The 23,972-nt window shown below is 38.3% G+C and overlaps 1 protein-coding gene across 10 annotated transcripts in view; it reads left to right on the top strand.

Moving 5' to 3' along the window:
• The window catches only part of GALNTL6 (polypeptide N-acetylgalactosaminyltransferase like 6), a 506,336-nt gene that overhangs the window by 399,890 nt on the left and 82,474 nt on the right, over nt 1-23,972 (top strand). For all 10 annotated transcript variants that reach the window (XM_068942492.1, XM_068942494.1, XM_068942498.1 and 7 more), the window contains 2 exons: nt 12,547-12,732; nt 18,340-18,523. In XM_068942492.1, the coding sequence (XP_068798593.1) occupies nt 12,547-12,732; nt 18,340-18,523 (370 nt within the window). The remainder of the gene's footprint in view (nt 1-12,546; nt 12,733-18,339; nt 18,524-23,972) is intronic.

Here is a 23,972-nt window from a genome sequence, read left to right on the forward strand (position 1 = left end):
ATTCAGTGTGTAAAACAAAGCGGGAAAAGAGATAACAGAGAAGAAAGACAGAAAGAACTTGATGTCTCCTTTTCCAAAGCTTGATTTATCCAGCAGCTCATTTATTTGCTCTTTTTCTTGTAGTAAATAAAAAGTGAAAAGCCAATCATCTATCCATGAAAAAAAACCCATGGAATTATTATTTGATTAATAGCTCGTACTGATGTTAGCAGATGCCCAATTATGCATCAGTGTTTGCCTCATTATGTAGAGAAGTATCATCATAGCAGATTAGTCTGTGAACAGAGAATGGTTTCCTTTTTTGATAATTAATTTTCATGCTTCAAAACATGTAACCCAAACAGCAGTCTAGTTCTTTCACTATAAGATTTCTGTACACCTACTTTTGGAAGCAAACTGTTTGCTGCAAATGATTAAAAAACAAAAAAAGAAGATTGCCTGACCTAATCGCAAAAACATTGCTCAAGCAGGCTGATTTCTTTGCTGGTAGGTTGTCAGAGAATTCCCAGGAACTGCAGCTTTCTGAAAACCTCTTTTCTGCAATTTTAAGTCTATCATTCTTTCACCGTACATGGGAATGACCCAAAAGTTTATGCTAAACATGTAGGTAACTTCTGCAAATGAACAAGTGAGTGAAGCACACTCAGTTCTGAGAACCACAGTGCTACGTTAGTAAAGTCAGAGTCTTATTAGTATCACGTCAAAGTATCAGAAGAAGGGATGTGTTTCTACAGTAGACAATATTAAAGGAGAAAAAACTCTTGGAATAGTAACTAAGAAAAAAAAATGTTTGGGTGATGGAATGCAGCAATCAAGAGAAGTAACTAGGTACCTGGTTCAACAAATAGAAGAAAGAAGTTTAACTTCTTGAACTTATAATTGCCTACACTGCAGCCATTAAGATATTTCCTCTAGTGGTGGGTGCTATGTTGTAGGAAATAAAGTTAAGGAGATACAAAGGGTATTTAAAAGTTTATAGCACCTAAAGATTTGACCTTTAGTGATTATTACGTAGTCTGGACAAGAATAACAGAAGCATAGCACTGTCAGGGGCGATGCTTACCAGAAGAGGATTAGGAGCAGCAACGAAGTATTTTCTCAGTGCCAGAAGCCCTGGGAAAGTGCGCATAATATGAAGACTTGTGTCAGCGCCAAGACGGGCAGGTGCCCGTGAGCTATCCGAGTGCAGATATTGAAACTAGGGCAAGGACGTGAGAGAGGGAAGATGATCTTAATGCAGAACGCGGCTTGTAGTAACGTAGCAAAGCAACTTTAATCTGTAAACACAGCTGTATTCTCACATAATAAGGGTCCGGTATATAAGAGAGGACGAAATGTGAAATAAATAATCTTGCTTCACTACACGCAAGGTTTGTGCTTCAATCCCCACATAGCACCTTAAGTTAGGCTGAAGGTTGTTGAAATATTCTGTTAGGAGAGAGCCATATTCCAATATTCTTAGGTAAGTAGAACCTTATTTCGTGACTAGTTGTAATATTCGGTAGAATTACTCTGGGAAGTAAAACAGTGTTCAGTGTAGGAAACTGTACCAGAATCTGATGGTATTTTAAAAGGAAATTACATGTGCTGTGTGACTTCTAGTGACCCCTTCCCAAGGGCTAGTATTACTGTGCTTTACAAATATAAGGTCAATGCAATAGTGTTTCACGGGTTCTGCACTGTGGTCTGTCCTTGGCATTTGAGAGGTTAAAAAGCACAGTGCAAGAGAAAACAATTCTCTGAGGGCAGCACCTACTGTAGAAGTCAGTGATATATTTTGGAGGAAGAACTAAAAATATGTCAAAGACAGTTTCAGGCAAAGCAGAGAAAATGTCAGTCTAATGACAGGTCTCAAAATCTGCAAGTCTGTTTGCAGAGTTATAAATATGTTAAAAAAAAATAGTCTTACGTGATAGGTTATTGTCAAGTATCACTTACAATTTTTTGCAATTAGTGTTGCCAGGATGCAGTAGTGTTACCCTGAAAACAAGAGGTTGGCATTTCTGAGTAATTTATTGATCTTGAGGAAAATTATACTTTCCTGGATTGACTTCAAAAATAACATTCTTCTAATTGGCCTTGCAACCTGGAGGAATCCTTGCAATGTGCTTTCCTTGGGGACAAGTTATTGTATAAATACCTATGTAATAAACAGACCTGTTAAAAATAATCAAAGTTTAATGCAACAAGGTCATCCTCTTGACAGGTTTGTACTGCATAATTGTGCCCAGAGAATGATCCGTATGGCAGCTATACATTTCTTTGCTATCTTATGATACACTTATCGTAGTTTCTCTAATAACTTACACTACTTCGCCTTATTCTTTTCTGAGCTGTAGCCGAAGTTATGCTTGTTGCATACAGTGGTATAAGAAAGCCTTAAAGCAAGGGCAGCCATTCCGGGGGAAAATCCTTCTTAAAAAAAAAACAGTTGTCTGCAAAAAAAGCTTATGTAACCTCTTCAGCCTTCCTCCACCTGGCCAGAGAGGGAAGAGCATCTCTGAGCAAAGGAAAAAGGCCACGTTTTAGCCCAAGAAACATAGTGTTATTTTAAGCCCTTCACAGGTGATGTGAATCACATTAGATTTCAGACAAGCTAAACATGTGCTCAGACTGAACTGGGATCAAATTATTCCAGGTTCAGTTGAACTTTACTGCCTGAGCAGCGCTGCTGACACCAGTGAAGTTATTCCAGGGAGTAAAATGTTCTGCAATGTGCCATTCAATGTGGAGAATTATAACAGCCTGTAGCAACATGAGTTGTATGATTTCTTTTCACCCTTAATTTTGGGTGAAAGTCCATATAGTTAAAAGGAGGCGAAGCAGAGAGGAATTTAGCTCTCATTTCCTCTTCTCTCCTTTTCAATCCTGTGTATTGTTAATTAGACTCAGTTTCTTGCTCAGCAAAAATAATTTTCTCCTAATTTATTTTTCACTTCCCATTTAAGATCATTTTGCTATGTATTTTTAACCAACTTCCTTATCCAGCTTATCGTGGTTGCATTTTATATGTAATTCTTCTAGTGACCAAAATTATTCCTCTGCATACTGTAACTAGCAAACCATTTTGGATACAGCCAGAGGAACATACCTATACAAATAATGTATTTCCTCACTCTCTTTTTTTTTTCCTGAAGTTTTTTTTACATAGGAGTACAGTATTGGGGAAACATTCAGAAATAGGTACATGCACATGTATAAAGAAGGTCATAGGCTTTCCTCAGGCAGTTTGAAGACCCTTTGCTGAACAAGGACACTAAAGGGATGTGAACAGCCATAATATGTGAAAGACAATTGCTTTAAAAGGAGATACAAAGAAATAGTAATATTCTAGATGTCTCAGTTAAAAAAGGTCTTTCTTTTGAGGGATATATTTAACTGTCAGTCACGGCTACAAAAGACATAATACTGCCAATCAGGCTAAGAAGCAGAAGTGGATACAAATTTTTAAAAAATATTTATTTGTTATATTAAGCAGATAACATTAATTAATAAGGTGTAAGTGCTTAAGTAGTTTCAGGGTATAAAGGACTTTGGGCATTGATTAATTCCTAGAAGTGTTTAACTGGATATGCAGAATACGATTTTGATAATTTTAGCATTTTGAAGGCTTTCAGGCCATAAACAACCATTTGATTATTTAGTCTTTGGGTGGAAGGTAGCAGTACTTTGCCCTGGTGCTGAAGGGGGTAACGAATGCTCTTATGACCCCAGGTCTTGCCAGCCAGCTTGGTGGCAAACAATGAAAACCCCTTTCTCAGGGCTAGGCTGATGGCAAATGCAGTAAATGAAGGAGTTTATTCTCAGCTGTGGAAAAGATGTGAGTTGTCATACTAGTACATCACTGAAGGTATCTTAATTAACAGAACACTGTATTGGCAAAGAGGTCCTAGAAACTTGTGTTCTTGCTGCAGAACCATTTTGATAACAGTCACAAATATATGAACTGAGGAAAGTGGAACAGAAATACCAGAATCTCTATGTTTCTCTACTGATTTAACTAAGACATTTGGAATTCTTACTTGTCTGCGAACATCTCAGCAAATCTGGCTAGTCTCACGGATTCTGCAGTCTCAGTCACTGCTTTCATGACTTTTGAAAGTCCATACACTACAAAACAGATCTGCTCAGAGAAGTTTATCTTAAGTCTATCATGAATGAAATCAAGCTAGGCTATGTATTCATCTACTCTGTTCAGCCTCCTGCTCTCAGTAATGCTGACCTTTTGAGGCTGTGACAAAGGAATACATATCTACCGTGGAGTTCAACAGACTGAGGCTCTTTAACAGACTATAGCTGAAATTCAACATCAAAATGAAGGTGCTGTCTGGAAGTGTATATTCATATTCATTGATGTGCAGCTGATGAATAGAACTATTGTGCATTCAGGATCTTCTCAACAGGGTATATCATCCAATGACTTTGGCTCATTATTAATATCAAAAAAGAGGCTGCAGTTTAGCTTGCCCCGAGCCAGCTAACCCAAACATCACCACTAACAGGACAAGTTTCCAAGTGATTAGCACTAGTGTCTGTCTAAATAGCACTACTTCTAGATCAGCAGTAACTACATAGCATTTCCCAAGTGACCTTATTCTTAGGTCATCTGAAAAACTGTATTTGGAAAGAATGGATTATTCAGTGCTGAAATGAGACTGCCAAATGCCAAGCAGTTGTAATTTTGCAGTCATTTGTCAGTCTAAGTCAGATTTACTGTATCCAACAGTTTTCACAATATCTGACTGCTTCCTGTCACTTGTTTCATAGTCTCGCATGGCTGTGGATCAGAAGCTGAAGTCAGTCTGGCAGAAACCTTCCCATTCTCCCTCAAGGGTTATTCAGTTAGGACTAATTAGGAGTAAAAACTTTGGATCTGGATATCTAAAGAAAGGATGCTATCATAGTCTTCTAGGTGAAAAGTAAAGCTTTGGAAGATAACCAAAACACTGGGCAACTAAAGACTGGGAAACCATAGGAAATGTCAGCCAGCTAGAATAGGTAGCTAACTAGAAGAAGGTGCTACTTCCGTCTTTGAGAAAGAGAATAGGATGATCCAGTAACTGTAGACTGGCCAGCCTCAGCTTACTGTCTGAAAGGACCATGAAGCACATCCTCTTGTTGGATGAGGCTTGGCTATTTCCAAGTATATGAAGGTTAAGAACATAATATGAAATGGTCAACACACATTTATGAACTGCAAATCATGTTTGTACAGCCTGATTGCCTTTTATGATGAAATGACCAACTATATGGTCAAGGGAAAAGCAATGGGTGAAATTTGCCTTGACTGTATTAAGATGCAATCCCTACAGCATTCACATTTGTAGCTTGAGGAAATACAGGCTGCACAAAGAGACTTATAGATGGATCAGACTGATGGACTCAAAGGGCAGTAAATCAATGGCTTGATGTCTGTTTGGCAGATGATAACAAGCAGAGTATTTCAGGCAAATACTGGAGCCAATGTTGGTCGATATCTTCATCAGTGACCTGGATGATCAGACAGTGCACCGTCAGCAAATCTGTGGATGATACCAAAATAAAGTGGCTGATGCACCAAATAGCAGAGCTTCAGTTCATTTGGACCTTTAAGAAGCTCTAGGATTGGGCAAAATGAACCTCATGAATTCAACAAGGAGAAACGCTAATTCTGCATCTGAGTGAATAACCCCATGTACCAGTAAGGTTGGGAACTGGTTGGCAAGTGTGTTGCAAAGCACCTGCAAATGTCATAGTGGACTCCAGGTGAACAGGAGTGAGCGGTGAAAAAATGACTTTTTATCACTGGTAAGGCAGACAGTGTACTGGGTACATTAAAGGTGACGTAGTGAGCATTTTAAGTGAAATTACTATCCCTTTAATGATGTTGGTGCTACGTGCACCTGGAATTCTGCATCCAGTTTTTGGCTCCACAGTTCAAGGATGACAAAAAACAGGAGTCAGTCTGGCAGAGGGTTAGCAAAATTGTCGGAAACCTAAAGCATGTGACTTTTGAGAAGCAGCTGAGAGACGTGGGCTTGCTTAGTCTGGCAAAGAAGCTAAGTGGTGATCTAATAGCTTCTTAGAGCAACTTGAATTGGAATTATGTAGATGGCAGAAACAAACTCTTCTTGGTACTGACATGGTAAAATAAGAGGCAGCAGCCCCAAGATACAGCTTGGGAGATTCAGTTTGGAGTTTAGGAAATAGTTGTTCATTGGAAGCATAGTGTAGCAATGGAGCAGGTCACCCAGAGAGGTAGCCAGCGAAATCTCCATTCCTGGAGTTCTGAAACTTGGCTAGAAAAAGCGGCAGCTGACTTGATACAGTGTTGGCAATGATTCTGCATCCAACCAGCACTTCCGAGCAGTGTTCTGCAAATAAGAAACTCAAGGGGAAACTGGGAAAATGAAAGACTGGGCACCCAAATTCATACGCTCCCCTCATAATCTTACTCTGTCCTCAGACTGATTTGTTATTATGCCAGCTTATAAATGGACAGAGAAAGTAAAAATAGTAACAACGCATTGGAGAAGGCTGTATTGTCCATTGCAGCAGAAAACAAATAACAGTAAAATAATCATGGGCCAGTAAGTTTCCTTTATATATTTTCTGTCAAGCTCAAGTCTTACACCAGACAAAAGCATTAGCGCCATCAAAAAATTCAGCTGAGGTGTTCCGTAGGCAATGAATAAGAAAACTGTGTCTTCAAGGCCTCAGGAAAAGAGTGGAGGGTATCCTTTCTAATTTCATCTGGGAAGATACTCCCATCCGGCAGAAAGACACAAAGTGATGCAGGTCCTTCTCACAGTGGGAGCTAGGTATATTACATAAATGTCCTTGCAGGTCTTCTGCTCATATTGGGCACAAAACTCTGAGCCTATACTCTCTGCAGTGGCTGGAGGGAAAAAAGATTGAGAAAAAACTTCTGGAGCTCACTGGAGCTATACTCATTATCATTGTGTATCAAACTCGGCCATTAGACTACCTGAATTTTCACCAACAGAAATAGTCACCTGGAGATTATTCTGATGACCTAAGATCAGAGACCACTATATTTTTATGTAATAAATTGGCCTCCTTCTATATTCCTGTGCTCAGGTAACAGGAGAGGCCAGCACAGGTTTTTTACCACTGTAGGTTTCTCTTAAAGTATACTTATATGGCCCGTGTTGGGAATGGCAGGACAGATCAAATTGTGTACTCTTCAGTAAATTAATGTTTAACAAGAAAAAGATTTATTTAAGATTATATATCAGAGCAATTAGCAGTTCTCTAGGCTCTGTTGCAGTCCTTAGTGGAGCAACACAATTACTTGATAACTTGCTCATCAATGATACTGTAGCAGAAACCAATTGTACTTTTGGGCAGAAACTGGAGGTGCTGCAGAAGTGAGGAGGGTAAGCTCAGTCACAGGCTCAGGAGAGATGCTTAATAAAAGGCTTTTTTTCTTTCAAATTTGCCTTCCTCTTTCATGGTCCACACTGCTGTCAAGCAAGTCATGAAGATCAGCAATAGCTTTCACATAATCTTTTAAATCTTTCTTAATACCTCCTCAATAACCTAGGAACACTGCTTGTCATATAGCCCATAGCACCTGTGGTGCCAGGGGGTACCAGTATGATGAAGCATTCTCTGTATGCACCCAAGCAGGAGAGAATTACAATTCTATTTTTTATTACTGCTGTTTTTCCTGTCAAAGGCAGAGCCTTGCTTTCAAATTTACTTCCGGGCACCCAATTAAATAATGGGGTAATCTGCTTGAGCAGCTCTTTAATTACTAACACCAGGCAATTGTGTCTCTACTTTCTTTAATAAGAACTTCTCCAGACTTTATACAGGGAGACCCACAAAAAGGAATTACAATGGAAATTTGTTTATAGACTATCACTAGAGGAGACATAATGCTGCTCTTTATTATCACTTGTCATACCAGTGACAGCCTATAAACTTCCTGCCCCTGCATGACTCTTTATTTGTCACCACCTGTGCCAACACTTGCCCTGGCAGATGCCTGGCATGTATCCAACATATGATTTATAAGTTAATTTGATCAACACTGTGAAGAAAATAGTGATATATTTTCTTTTTAAATTACAAATTAGACATCTACTCCCCACAACTAGTGACAAGAGCTTTGGCTTCTTTACATCCAAAGTGCACCATTTATAGGTCACTGTAGAATTTAAATACGGGCTTCTCTCTCATGCCTAACTCTGAAAGTGAAATTTATGTAATATTACAGCATATAAATGAAACCATCCTACCTTCTTGTTTTATTGTCATGGCAGGATTGCTTGAACTGATTCCTTTGGTAATAAATGGACTGAATGTATTGTCTCCCTGAGATTTAAAGGCCGTTTTACTTCACTTTGCTTTCTATTTTGCACAGCACGTTATAATTTCTTTTAGAGAATTTCTTCAGAATTATAGTTTGCTCTAACATTGATTGATGCATGTTTACTTAATACTTGAGTTTACTTGCTTCTAAATGTGTATGTATAATATACAGGTTATCTTTGTGAGATGCTTCCTCTGGAGATAATATTAGCAACATAATAATTAGGAACTGTAATAAAATATAATTGTACTCTAGGAAGCAAAAAGTAGATTTGTTTTTTTTTCTATGAAGGATATTTATGGAGTTCTAGGTAAAGCAGCAGTTCATTTTGGTATTTTGGAAAAAGGCAAGGTTAAAAAGTCAAAATTTGTTATTAATGACAAACACCTTCTAGATCTTGTGTTAACCAAAATTATTCCCACACTGACAGTTCTCAGTTCTTGTCCAGTCTGTTTTAAGCAGTACTTGATCTGTGAAACTTCTAGGTATCATCTTTGTCAGACTATCCATACCTTTATGACCACTGGCTCTAGCATCTACAAAGTAGCTAGTCTTTAAAGCTGACCACTGACTGCAGCTCCTGTAGGAATGCTGTTATTAGATGTTACTATTTCCTTTAAAGAGTCTCACCCACGGTAATGCCAGTATATTCAGTACTGTGAGTGGCTTTAATGAGCAGCTCAACATGAAGGATGTTTTTAATACTTTTATAAATAGTAAAAAATACTACAGTTTTCTTTTATAGCTACTACTGTTCTGCTCCCTCTGGCTGTTGCTCTGTGTTTCTTTATGCTATTAGAGATTGGTAAGAGTAGAACCAGACAGTGTCCCAAGACATTGGAAGAGAAAATGCAGTATCAGAACATTTTTATATTGATTTAAGTTAACAAAAGATTATTATTTATGAATCCAAAAGTTTTTTTCTTCAATTTTAAGATATTTTCAGTCTCAAAACCACATTGTAGTTTGCTGTTGAGGTTAACTACTATATGATGCTTTTATAATTACTGAGAATTTTTCCCAAATAATTTTCCAATCTTTCTTCTTGGCCAAATCCCAAAACTAAAGACGTGATAGATATTGTGTGACTACGTGATAACTTGTTATTAGACTATTACTAACATGTGACTGTCTTAACAAATCTAGATAGTTTACGTATCTCTAGTAATCCATATACTTCCGTTGTATATAGATCTGTTGTTTTTATGCTAGCTGTCTAACTAAGCTCTATAAAAGTTAACTCTTATTACTTTTGTTTTCTTCCTAATTACTTCCAGATACAAATCTAAATGAAGGTGTACTTAAAATTCAGCGTGAACAAGACACATGTAATTTTTTTGCGCATACTTCTGCTTTTCTGTGAGTTGTTCTTTGAACCACAAGGAGTTGAAATGATTCAGTAATGGGACTAATTGAGTAGGTGAAAATGATTTTGGGAGATGTGATTTTGGCATCAAAAGATATGCTGGAAGTTTTAATGTAGTTCTTCATGAATCAAACAACATGCAGTCTGAAATGTGTAAAGAGCTATCTGAGAGGGAAGACAACAGCAGTAGAGAGCTGTTGTTTGTTCTACGGAATCGCAGCTATTACTCAGAGCAAAAAATTAAAAATATCTAAAATTTGAGATAGCCTGGGTTTGCAAGGAACCTGAAGCAATGGAGGAACAGAAGGAACTATCATTCTTTTCATGGAATTCAAGCTCATATACAACTGGTGACAATCAAATGATGTTATTCAGGTCTTTTGTTATTTAACAGTTGATATAAGTACAGAAGGGAACATACTGTAATATGGCAGCATGCATTGTTTCTCTCTAAAGTGTTTTCATGAAGAGATGAGCACTCAGCTTTCAGAATTTGAGTGGATGTTATCTTGTTGATACATGTGAAAGGAATGAAATGAAGTCCTTTGTATGAGGCTAAATTTCACTGAATTTTTTTAGTCCAAGACCAGTGATAACAGGCAGACTGCATGAAATGGCATTTGCATTTGTTCTATTAAACATCAGTGGCCATATTCAAACTGTATACTACAAGTGCCTTTACCTGGCCATTGTGACACCTAAGTAATAAAAGCCTGGTTCAGCCATGTCTTGAGTTTCTGCAGAGGCAGCAGAGAGCCTGCCCTCACGATGAACAACTTAGAAGGTCTCAGTGAGGCTCCCATCGGAGAGATTAGGAATTTCCTTGGTAGCTGTCTTCTCTCACATTAAAGAGGGAAACTGCATAAAGCCAACTAACAGGGAATTGTAAAGCAATCGTATCAGTAGGTTTCCCAAATTCAGAGCTGCATCATAGGGTCCTCTGATCAGCCACAGAGTCTCACCGGTGAAGTCGTGTCTGAGGGTAGGCAAGTGTCTGAGTTCACTGCTCCTGCTGTCCCATAGGAAGGGAATATCTTTTTATTAGTTGTCTGTACAGGATGCATCAGTGTGGTCTTGGCTCTTAACTAGGGATTTATGTACTGTACCAGTGCAAACAAACTTAAGGCTTGTGGGTGGAAGAGATCAGATGGGAAAGGGTTAGATGACCTCAGAGTGCTGCAGGAAATTTCCACGGAGTATCAAGACTACAGAAGCCATTACAGCAACCAAATTTGATATGATTTACTTTGGAAATGTGTAAATAACCCATCACTTTGAAACTGCTTCATTTTTCATAGTCATAAGATGATACAGTTTAGAGCATGGGAAAAAAAAAAAAACCAGACTGACAGTGCTAACAGACTTTTTTATATTGGCTGCAAGGCACATTTATATCTTTGTTTTTAAGGTCTAATTCCCTTCTCCTATGTTCCTGTGCTGTGGGAATAGCCTCAATAGAGCTCATGAAAACAGAAAAGCAGTTCAATAAATATATATTTTAGACAGTCTTGCATGTGGGTACAAAGTGATCTAAGACTTGATTTAGCCTCAATTCAGTCATGATACTGAATTGTAGCCCTACCTAAAATGAGTCAGGGTGGCACACAGCCCTTTTCCTATAAGTATGGTTGATCATACAAAAATCATTGTTGAAAGACACAGTACACCTACTGTCATTGTGACTGTTGGGGGATTGTATTTTTTTTTATTGGGTATAGAGCAGACAAAGTGGCAAATGGATGAAAAAAGGGATACCTCTTTTTCTTTATTTCCGAATGAAAATCTGGGTGTTCTACCGTGTCAGCATACGTCAGGATTCTTTAGTTCTGAGAAGTACCCCACGCAGTAGTCTCCCAATAAGTCCACGCAATTTGTTCCTACCCAGGTATGTTTGCCAACAACATGCCAACAATTCAGTGTTTCTTCTACTTCCTAATCCACAGATAGATTTGGAAAGTATTATGTATTGATCAGTTAGGAAGGAAAGGAGCAGAGACAAGAGAGAGCATGTGCAGGAAGCTCTATTTCAGTGGAGCTTCATTTTATTTTAACATGAAATCCTGTATCTTCTTTTCTTGCCAAATAAAGGTACCAAATTTTTCGATCTGACAAGCTGATGTGTTATATCCGGGGCAAAAGATTAGTATTTCTGTTGTAGACATATTCAGGAAGAGGTGAAACTGTAGGGGATTTTATTTGCATTCTTATTGTTTGTTTTTAGTTAGAGAAAAGTGGTTCCCAAATGTGCTCTTTTTTGATACAAACAGAGCCAGGTAATGCAGATAAGAGAATCTATCAACTGCTCTACGTTTGCAGCTTAATTTTATTAGGAAGTGAGCTGTCCATTTGCTTCAAGCTGGAATCAACTGTTAAGATCTCGTTTCATGTCTATTTCCCTTTCCTTACCTAAAAACAATCTAATCATGTTAATGTAATGGTTACTTTTTAAGAATTGTTTTCCCTGCATTTTTTTTCGTAATTAGTTGATAAAGGAAGCCCACTTGGAAAGGACACTGTTTATAAAACCATATGCCAGAATGTTCATCTGGCCTTGGGCTATGAGAAGCAGAGGATGGATGAGTATCCTGCAGTTGTTTTGGCCATGATTATATCATGGATGGCTGATTGCCAGTAGTAACTGCAGTGAAAGATCTAGAGTGTCAGTGTCTTCCTCTATATGTTAAAACAGAACATTCACACTTTATGAACCATCTCAGACAGGGTTTATGGCAGATATTGGAGGACCTGAATTGACAAGAGATAAAAGTGGGTTAGGTGCTTGCAGGTTATGCAGCAACCTGTCCTGATGTTGGCTCCTCCAGGCTTGGCACCACTGACACTTTTTTCCCCTTCTTTCTAGAACATTTAAAAGAGAAGCTGGAGGAATACATGCTCCGTTTTGCCAAAGTGAGGATTGTGCGTACCAAGAAACGAGAAGGTCTCATTCGGACCAGACTGCTAGGAGCCTCGCTGGCTAGAGGAGAAGTCTTGACATTTCTGGATTCCCATTGCGAAGTCAACGTGAATTGGCTGCCTCCCTTGCTTAGTAAGTGTATGAGCATTTATCAGCCATTCAAATTAAAGCATACGGCATAGCTTCAGCCATCAAAGCCATGTGCTGCGACAAGCAGGACACACGCTGCACACAGTGGGGCTGGGATAACTTTGTGATCCCAAGCACAGGGATGTGCAGACCTTCATAGACACTGCTGAATATCACTGACATAATTTCGCTCTTATATATGCTGGTTTCTTAGTAACTGAAGAGTCAGTATGGAGAGAACACAGAGGAACCTGAGCGTCTTAATTTTGTGGTCTTGTGACTAAAGTACTAGTAAAATTTTGAAGTATCACTTTGGCCTATCTTAGGTTTTGGAGTTCAGTTTATTTTATTACAACATGCCACTAAATCTAGGATTATGTAATGACCATACTAAACACCCGAAAGCTGTTGTTATGCAGATATTGTACTCCTTCCTACTCTTCTGCATTCCATTAAATCAGCTTTTGCTGTAAATGTATCCAAGACCTCTGAGTCAAATCCAATAACAACTGCATTCACAATAGGAAGCTCAGAAAGAATGATTTGCTATTGACTGCTTTGCTGGATTCCAGCTACAGCCGGCAAAGTTCCATTAGTCAACAGAATGGAAAGAATCAATTGTTGTAGTCTAAGATTTCAGTCAAGAAACAGTATCTCCTTTTCTACGCACCTGACTACATGGAAAGTGTATGTGCTTTGTAAAGCGAGTGCTTTTTTGGTAGCAAAAACAACATTTCAGAAGTAGCTATTAAAGAAATTTGTATTAATTAAAAGAATACTTTGTAAGTACGTGACAGGGTAGAGTCCCCCTTGTTAACAGTCATCATTTCTTGAATTTTGTTGCTAGGACATTTTCAGCAGCACAATATGCTGATAGGTCATCTGCAGCCAAGAAAAAGTGCTGTTCTTCTGAACCGTGCACCTTGAGATAGAAGAACAGTAACTGTTCTTCATTCAGATCAGTAACAAGATGGTTCCAAAATTCCAAACTTGCATCCTTCCTACCTTCCAAATAAATTACACGTACAGTTTATTCCCTTGTTACCATTTTCCCCTTAACCACAACATTAGAATTTTTAAAAATAACCTCACTGTCTTTACGTAAAGCCCAAATGGCAGATGGCATAACGGGACAGAGGGAAATGGGAGTTTCAGCAAGACTTTCACGAGCAGCTCTGACAAGTAGCAGTTGAACACTCTGGATGTACTCTGTCTATACAGCCCCCTTTTCCTGTGCCCTCTGATTTTGTCCTAAGGTACCAAATACATCTCTCACTATATACACCACTAGTGTAAAAAATTTAAGAAGGTTCTCGGTCTTGGCCTCTGATATCTTCCGCTAAGTTACTGCAGATGAGAGATGTAACCCTTCTATTTTGCTGATTTACACACGATAGGAAAATTACAAGCTTTTTTCTTTTTCTTCCCTTCTCTTTCTGAAGCAAAGATGCATCTAACTGGGTTTGACCCTATAAAGACTAAGAAATACATAGAATAGGCAGATAAGAATTTGTAATTGCACTTAGGTTGCAGTTGGGTATTAAACTGATGATCACAGCCCTCAGCCTCAGGCCACACAATTGTCGAGATTAGACATGCTTAATGAGGGAACAAGACCCAGTTCTCCCCGGTTCTCAAGTGCAATGTAATCTTTCTCATTCCATATGTAGTAGAAATACCCTTAGCTAACCAGCCAGAGGATCTAGAAGTTAATCATGAGGAACACTGGAGCCTGAGATCAATAGGCTTTATTTTGAAAGAAAAAATAAAGCATGACATGAAGAAGGACAAATAGAGGATGAACACGCAACTAATATATTTCAGAATGCCTTATGCCTTGTTTTCGTAAAGGGAAGAGAGAACATTTTCAGAACCATTAAATGGAAAATATTTGTTATATTGAAATCTAGCTACTAATAATAGTGAAGTTAATATGTTTTTATCTTTTAGTGTTTATCTCACGATCTATCTTGTGATTCATTCAAGCCTCTGTTTAACTGAATGACATTAGCAGAAACAAAAACAGAAGCTATATTGGATATTTATTGCTGTGAAGATGCCCTACTTTATCTCTAATGTATCATCCACACGTAGTGAAAAGTCCTCAGCAAGAGCCCAGTTGAGCTCTGCTCTAGACTGAAGACTTGATCTTCACTGAGCAGGGAGGTGTTTTTCACTGTTTCAAAATTCATTTTCAGAAATGAGACCTCACAAGTTTGAGGATGTAAAAAAAAGCAGAATGACTTAGAGCCAATTCTCAGTCACTTAGGAATCTAACTCGTATTTTCAGAATTTACTATCATTTTTAGACCAAAAAAAGTCTCTGTGAGTTCAGTACTCATTAGGTATGCAAATAGCTTTGAGGAGCTGAGCCATAGGTGTTTTCTGTGGAAAAAAATATACTCATTTCTATTAAAGTCCTTTGTTTTGTTTTATTAAAAACAGGTACAAAATAGCTTTTCTGTATTTTCTTTAAGCTTTCTATATTTGCTTTGTTTAGCTTAAGTGGATTTCTAAACTGAGATAAGCCACTCTTAAACTGAGATCTTGGAGAACTTTGCCTAAAGTTCACTGAGCAGGCAGCAGTAGTCATGTAGAAATGTTGGCAAACACAGGTGTTTCTTATCACTTCTCAGTAATATAATGTCAGCAAAAGGAACAATGTGGCATGAGTGCTAGATGGTGTAGTTGGGAACCCAGCACAGTACCAATTCGCAATCATCGTAAGTTTAAGGTAAGAAAATGAAAAGTGAATGAGCTGAAAGATCCAGGCACATCTTTCCCTCTGCTGATGGTGCTGCAGGAGCATTAAGACAGGAGAGATGGACCATAGGTCAGTAGTGCCTTCGGGTTACCAGAGGTAGGTGTACCAAAACAGTTTTTTTTCCCCTGACCCAGACTTAAAAGTTACATCATGGTTAGATTATACTAATCTAATCAAATTATCAGCTACCTGCTAGCTATAGCTGTCCATTTCCACAAGCATTATATGAGTACATTACTTGCCAGTAGGGAAGGCTGAGGGCACAAGCACAAATACTGATGACAAATTGGATAACAAAAGATAACATGCTGAGTGACTCAGACGTTGTCATCATCTTTGATCAAGTTTTATGTGTAGGGAAATAAGAATATTTGCAAGGTGGCATCGTTGCTTTAACCAGGCCAATTTGAAACAAGCAACTGAAATTAAAAGGATGCAACTTTCTCAGGAAAACAAAGCCCACATTCTTGAGGTAGTGGCTCAAGAGGCAATATTGAGAACTTGTGTTTATTGCCACATATATGCACATGGCTTAATCTTAAAAGTGCTGAATTCAAAAAAAGAATATATTTTGCTAGACACTTCTGAAAGAGCGGTTGTTAGGGCTAGTTGTTGGCTTCCCCCAACTCTGCAAGTTTTGTGCATATATGATAATGCCTGTCTGTTCTTCCTTGTATCCACAGGATATATACATGAAAATAACGTATGGAAATTTTCAGAGCAGTAGGAATTTGTGTGAGGATGATGAGAAAAGCTAATGGAAAAGATATTGTAAAGCGTTTCAGCTGTGGCTTGCAGTCTCTTCCATTAAGAGCAGGTGGGATAAAGATTGGTGGGTGGCAAAGGCAGCAGTATTTCTGTGTCTGCTAAGCTAGGATGTCAGTGCTCTTGTGAAATGCAAGTTGGCCCTACAGCCCTTTTATCTGTTTCCTAAGTTCATACTGAGGTGATACTTAAACCAAAAAAAGTATGTATGCAAAATTCATTATTTCAAGCATACTGAAAGAAGCACCAAGGATCAGAGTTTGATTACTTTGTCTTTTGGTGTGTACGAGTATGTAAAGTAATACCCTGGTTCCTTCAAAAGTTGAGATCTTCTTATGGTTCCCCATCAACTGCAAAATATCTTTGGGGCTTGAGAAATAAGTTCTGCAGATGCATGGAAGAACAGACAGGTAAACCCCATCTTACATGTAAAAATCTTGTAGTATTGTGGGAAGGGTGCCTGGCATGGAGTTTGAGCATTGCTCTAACACAGTAGTCTCCCTAACTGTCTCTGCGTGTGACTCAGATTTCCAGTCCTGCAGGCTATTTAAAGACAGGGCTTTTGAAAGATCAAGAGAAGGATGCTAATGTGCAATCTACTTTGACCTACTCCAGCCAAATCAATCCCATTTAGCTTCTCTCCTCCAATCAATTTAGAGTGAAGTATCAGAGCCAGCTTGTTATAAGCTCTATAACTATTAGGAGGACCATCACAGGAAAGAGATTATGTAAAAATGACTTTATGTAAAGATTACAGATAACACTACATAGTGTACCAGTGAATGTAATTATATCGGGTAATGCTAACACTAATGCAGCTATTAGGTCTTAGATGAGGTTCCTAGAATTCTGTGAGAGCCTGTGCTTTAAATTTATTTCACTACTAAAGGATTAGAATATAAAAAAACTGCTGAACTTCCAGGTAGAGTAATTTCTCACTAGTCATCTTTGTTCCCCCATTTGGACAGTCTCTGAAGAGCAACTAAAAATAAACATGAAAACTAGATGTTTTGTTTAAAATCATTTTTAAATTGTATTCCTTCAGAAGCAAGGGAGCAGAATGTGTTATTAATAATCACATTGCTGCCTAACTAAGTTTTATTCTACACTCAACCCTCTGATTTTTAGGCTATTGTCAGGCACCAGTGAAATCAAATCCTTAAAAAAACTGATGTTCTCCACGTAGGCCCTAAAATGTGTTAAATTTTGTGAAGAACTGAGACTACAGTTTGAGGAAAAGTTTTATTTTACTTGGAATTTTGAGAATTCTAAATATAAACAGTTTTTAATAGTGTCCTTTCATGCTACTTTTGCCAAAGCAGCTACAAAGTTTTCTTCTACCTCCTCATTTCAAAACATTATTCTTCTACTTAATTCTTGCAGTTGGAATATCTTCTTTACTGTTATTTCCTCTCTGAGGAACTCTGCAGGTTTGACCAATAGGATTTACCAAAGGCAGTTACAGGGTCACCCTGCTCTTACACCAGGGATGGGGATTTCTAATTTTTTTAAAAAAGTTCTTTTGAAAAGCAAGAGTAAAAATAATACGGTAGGAACTTCTTTATACCTTAAAGCAAGAAACAAAAAAGGTCACAAAGCCTATTTTGCTCCCAGTGTTGGAGTTCGTCTTCAATTTGTAGCATTTGACCCCAAAGCTGGTACACCGTGGTGCTAAAAGAACACAAATCTCTCTTGCAGAATCTTGCCATATACACTCCACACTGCTGAAGGAGTATTTTTATATTTTACTTGCTGACTTGTTCCGTAGCTGACAGATTGGGGACATCTCAGAGTAGCAAAGTGACAGATATAGATGACTGGACTCCTGTGGGTCTCACAGGTTTATGCCTCCCCTTTAAAGAACTATAATTGCTTCTAATCGTTGCCCAGCTGCATTAAGTCCACTTTAGATAAAGGTTTGATACAGATTTGAAAAATGAAATGATTTGGGGACCACAGGAATGAAGCAAACAATCTTCAAACGTCAAAAAACCTGTGGGATTCGCTTTGCAGTAATGTGATAGATGGTTTGACTAGACATGCTATGACTAGACATCCTATTTTCTACTTTCATTTTTCAGACCAGATTGCACTAAACCACAAAACCATCGTGTGTCCTATGATCGATGTCATTGACCACAATCACTTTGGCTACGAGGCACAGGCGGGGGATGCCATGCGAGGAGCTTTTGACTGGGAGATGTACTACAAAAGAATACCGATTCCACCAGAGCTCCAGAGAGCTGATCCCAGCGACCCCTTCGAGTAAGTTGCAATAAAGGAGAGAGTGAGAATAGGAAGCAGAACATGCAAACGTAGCAGAACGCAAGCCCAAGAATTTCCTTGTAGGCCAATTAGTACTAATTAAAGGTAATAGAAGCAAACAGCTATAAACCTCAAAACCAGGAAAAAGATCAGGGCAGCAAGTTGCAGAATTCACAAGCTATGCTTGGAAATGCAAAAATCCTGATCTCTTCTGCCCAAGTGGTTGTGCATAAAAGAAACGGACACATACTTGTAGTTCAGAGGAAGTGTTAGCATTGGACAAGGTATAAATATGACTACAGTTATTCTCTTTGTTCCACAGAGCATTTTCTGAACAGACTTTAGTTTTGGGGAATTTTTTACTGGAGATATATGTAATACATGTGTCAACAGCTGAGTCCACATACTGCTAGCAAAAGCAGTATATTATTTATAACTGGTAATATTGCTACTGTATATGTATTGCAATAATTTAAACACAGGGGTATCAAGCCCAAAGAGTAGCAAGCTGATTTGTAAATAATAATTTACATGCCAGCCTCTGATTATATAGATCAGCTCCTTCACAGAAATGATCTTCAGGTCTTCACAAAGTTAGATCATTTTTGGTTCATTTCCTTTTTTCTTTTTTATTTTTTTTATTCTTCTTGTCATGTAAGCGCCAGGTGGGTTTAATCCTTAACAGCAGAGAGAGGGGGGAGAGAGACATGTTTCAGTGTGGTAAAGTCTCCAGATCTTTCATGCAGATGCATCCCAGCAGGGCTGGCAGTGACACTTGCTTTGATGCTGTCATTATCACTGGCTGAAACGGCACACTGAAGATATTTGCGGTTTAAAAACTCAACAATCTTCCCCTCACAAAACAAGACCTGGAAACAATAGCAAAGGAAAAACGGTGTCTCTGGCCCAGACTCTGCAGTAGTTTGAAGTAGTGGGTCTGATTCATGCAGGATGCTTCCCTTGTATGCAAGGAACAAGCTGTATACTTGGAGGAAAAAGTTGGTAGTTGGCATTCTGTGGGTTTATCTTCGTTATTCTGCTTATTCTTCTTTACTTATCCCCATCTAGACACATCAAGTTTCATCTTACATAGGTATTACTGCTGATGAAATACTTTTCATCAGCTGCAAATGCGACCACTCCACAGTGTGGATGCAGTTAATGTAATTGAATAACTCTCCAGAGCTGCTAGACCCTCCATTGCTCTTCCACACATCTCCCTGGTCCTCTGAGCAGCTGCATACTTGCACCTACTGAAAGTCACCTCGTGCATCAGATACTTTGGTTCAGCATTCATTACCTAGAATGAGAAGGGTAGAAGTGTTTTTAAAAATCACTTATTTTTTAAATAAGTTTTAAAAATTGCTTAGGTGAGGACTTATTTTCTCATTCAAATACAGCATTATTTTTCTTCTAGGGCCGCCTTCTCTCTTGACTACTTCCAGCTTAAAAATATCTCAAGCTTTCAATACCTTGATCATGACAAATATGGTAAAAATTGCAAACATCGTGTTTAGATATCAGTAAGTTAATTGACCAAGACAGCTTCTATAGCAGTAAAGAGACAGAACAATTTTCCTTTAGGTGCATATGTACTAAAACTAGAAATGGCTTCTGCCAAAACCATAATTATTATTACTGTAAGCAGTACAGTACAATAATTATTATTATTGTAAGCAGTAGGGATTTTTTTAGTTAAGTTAAATATTTTGCTATTGGTATTCTAATAGCTTATTTCTTGCCAGCAGCATCAGATCTGAGCTAATCCTTAATGAACTGGAAAATTGCCAGTATTTTTAGTAAGACACCACCAAATAATGGGGTATGTGATCCAAAAATAGTGCTGATGAGGTTCCCCCCCACCCCCATTTAAAATGCCAGCACAGTACGTGTGTTAAGCAGAAAAGGTCACATCAGCCTAAGAAGTAATGTACATTAAAAAAAATAGATCAAACTACAGAAGACCTTAGAGCAGTCATTACATTATCTGAATGATGTATTTGCTTTCCATATGCGCATGATCAAAATACTGCTGCAGCGGACGTTGGCAGAGAAAATTGTAAAGTGTTATCAGGTGGGTTTTTGGTGTGACAGTAGCATGCAGCTTACGGAACTCCAATGCCAGCAGAGTTACTATCTCTTAAATGACTTTTCTACTTTATTTATTTAGCTGTACTCCACCACCATAGTTGTTGACAGGCATTCTGTTACTGGACACAGTCTTTCAGTATAAGGCTCACTTATTTGTGAAGAATCTGAATGTTCTGATCCATCAGCAATAGGAGCAAGGACATGTCTTATTGCTCATATACCTACAGTGCTACACAGACAGTGTGGAGCTTCACTGCATACATCTTATCCCAGGTTTTCCTGATGTACATCCACACCCATTTTCAATCCCTTTGCAATTGTTCACAACAAGTAACTTTACCCCAAGATATGAATTGATGTTTATAACTTTAGGAAAGTATAACTGTCACAGAAGGTTCTGGCTCTGCCCACTGTTCAAATTAGGTACAGATGGTGCACTAGCACCAACTGGTGGGTCACATGGTGGACCTGTAACTGCCTTTGAATCAGGCTGCATTCATCTCTGATATTTATTATTTTGGTTCACGTACAGTTTGTCATTGGCAATGCCAAACTTCCTAGAGGCTTCACTGAACCAAAGTATAGCTATGTAAAATATCGAAAGTATAACTATGTAAAATATATTTTTCAGTCAAAGCTCCTATGTGAATTCTCGGAGATTTGCCCTTATACCATCCTAGGAGAAATGGATCTCGTTTAGTCTTTAAAGTTAGCTATGTTTCTGAAAGATGTGTGTTGCTGCTATTCAAGGTATGCTAAATCCACCTCCATGTGTCTATGGCAAGTGTGCAAGACAGATCTCCCTTTGTGAGTAGGATCACCTTGGCTGTATCTCTCTTGACTTGTTTCCCTGCCATGGCAGAGGTCTGGGGCATTGCTAGCATGCTCTCATGTTACTGTTTCTCTTTCTGTGGTGCTAAACACTCTAGTCTCTGGAAGAGTTAGCCTAACCCAAGCAATTGCCACTTAAACTAATAGGGTAACCTCGTTACTATAATGGGCTGTGATATATAGCATGTCAGATTATATGATTTAATAGCCTGTCTGTGCTAAAAGCTCTGTGGAAGTTTAAAGCAGAAGTTTGATATGCCCAAGCCTGCTGGGGATGACTTTCTATTTCCTGGCAGCCCTTACATAACATCAATTCATGTTATCAAATGTCTTATCAGAAAAGAGGCATCAGTGTCCATTGTGTCCACAGCAACATTTTTTCAACCAGACAGGAAAACATCCAACAGGTCACCTCAAAAAATTATTTGGAAAGTGCATACTAGTAGGATTAATACAACACAGATTGATTAGCAGAGGGAAGGACTGCACAGTCCTCAGAACAGCTTTGTATGTGTAAGTATAACATTACGATAAGAGGAAGTGAAAGATGGGGGAAGGCCTAACAACACTGAGTTGCAACACTGAATAGCAGCTCAAGCTTGAAACCTGAATCAAGGAGGAGTGTTCCGCTACTTGCTAGACACCAAAATTTCCAACAGCTCTCTGGGAAAGTTAGTAGTTTTCTAGTTTCTTGTTCTCTGAGTGTTCTTTCCTGTAATGGTCTGTTTGCCTTCTGAGGTAGGTGCGTCATCTTCAGACCTCCTTAAAGGGAAAGGAAGCTAGAGAACCATATAGGAGAGGGCCAGAATGATAATTTGGCAAATACTGCATTAGCTTAGAAATGAGAGGCATCCCTGTAACCTTCCTCTGTAACCTTTGAGGAGATATTTTCATTTTCTGTACTCAATTTCTCATTTATAAAGTAGGAAATAGATTCACTTCACCATCACAAGGCTACTTTGGATGTGAGTATGACAAAGGTTGTAGGGCTGAGGCCTCACAGTGAGAGGGGCCATTCGTGTGTTATGGATGTACATTTACAAATATTTTGCATGTTCTCAAGGAAGAAAATTAGGTGGTCAGTATGTTATTCTGTTCCCTTGCACTGCAGATTCTCAAGCCTGGTATGGCGTATGACCTTAATGCGGTCAGTCACATGTTAGCCTGGAAGATTGCCTGGCACTTGGAGTTGATTTGCATATCTAAAAATCATATTATTGTTACGCAAGCTGTTGTCAGGTTGCTATTTTATTTGAATTTGACATAATTTGGTTTAGAAATACACTTTTTTCCGCAGTGCCTTACTTTCACTATTCATACATCCTTTTAACAGCATGTTGATGCAAATAAACTCTTTGCTGAGATTGTATTTCAAATCTGACAAGTACTTTTACAATTTTGTGATCATTTTCTGAAGTTTAGAAAGTGCTTTGGACAATGATTTCTGTTCTATAGCTCCCAGTGTTTTATAGTCTGTGTCTTTTATGGCTGATTTCTGCCTATAAACATATTCATAAAACTTCTCACAACCAGAAACAATTGTCTATATATATTTTTTAAAGCTTGAGTATAATATACTGTTTTTATCTGTGCTACAGAAATGTTTGATGCAAAAGCATTATTCCGCAGAAATCAGTCTCCAACCAGTGTGAGTTTGTGTAATTTAAGGGCTTTATTTATTGTTTTGCTGAGGTATGGTCTGTAGAAGACTGTTAGTGGAGGTGACAACAGTTTTTACAAACCTCAGTCCATCTATGGCCCCATTAAAATCTCTGGATTTTTCCAGGGAAAAATGTTAACACTGACACGCTATTTATGAGTGCCAATACAAATTCTAGTACTTTCTCCTGCCTTTAGTGGGTGCTCAGTGTAGAGGTTCTGTACATCTGGTAGATTTTCTATAAAGGCCAGCTCAGAGGAGATAACTGTATATTGAGTTTAACATATCAGAATAAAATAAGTAAAACATCAAAGATTAAACCTACTGCTGGCATATTTTTCATGACCTCACAAGAATCAACACCAATTGAGTCCTAGACACCAGATAAATTAGGTAGATTCAGGTTTTGATACAGAACTCTTCCCTTGTGTGTTACTAGTGGCTCATGCCTTCCAGAAGAGACCAAACTTTGCTCGTCATGACTCGAGGCTGCACTGCCCAGGTAGGCTTTTTGTGACTCTGTGGAAGCTCATATTTCCAATTTGCTTTTACACTTGTAGCTTCATGTTTAGCATACAAACTTATATCCATATGCTGGAACAGAAGTACAAAGTAGGTCACCAAAATTATCAGTAGTTAGAGAACTAAGTAAGTAATTTCTGGACATGACTTTAATATTTCTTTACTTAAAAACACTGGGGTGGGGGCCAAAAAGAAGACAGAGATATGTTACTTAATGCATCCAGGTGAACTTACTGTAAGCTATCAATGTGGTATTGGTATTAGTGATTGGGCTTTCAAAATTATAAGATGTCTGAACAATTTCCGGTGAGGAAAAAACTTCATATTTTTAAAATAAATTATTTC

This window comes from Struthio camelus, chromosome 4 (assembly GCF_040807025.1).
Source record: "Struthio camelus isolate bStrCam1 chromosome 4, bStrCam1.hap1, whole genome shotgun sequence".
NCBI lineage: Eukaryota > Metazoa > Chordata > Aves > Struthioniformes > Struthionidae > Struthio > Struthio camelus.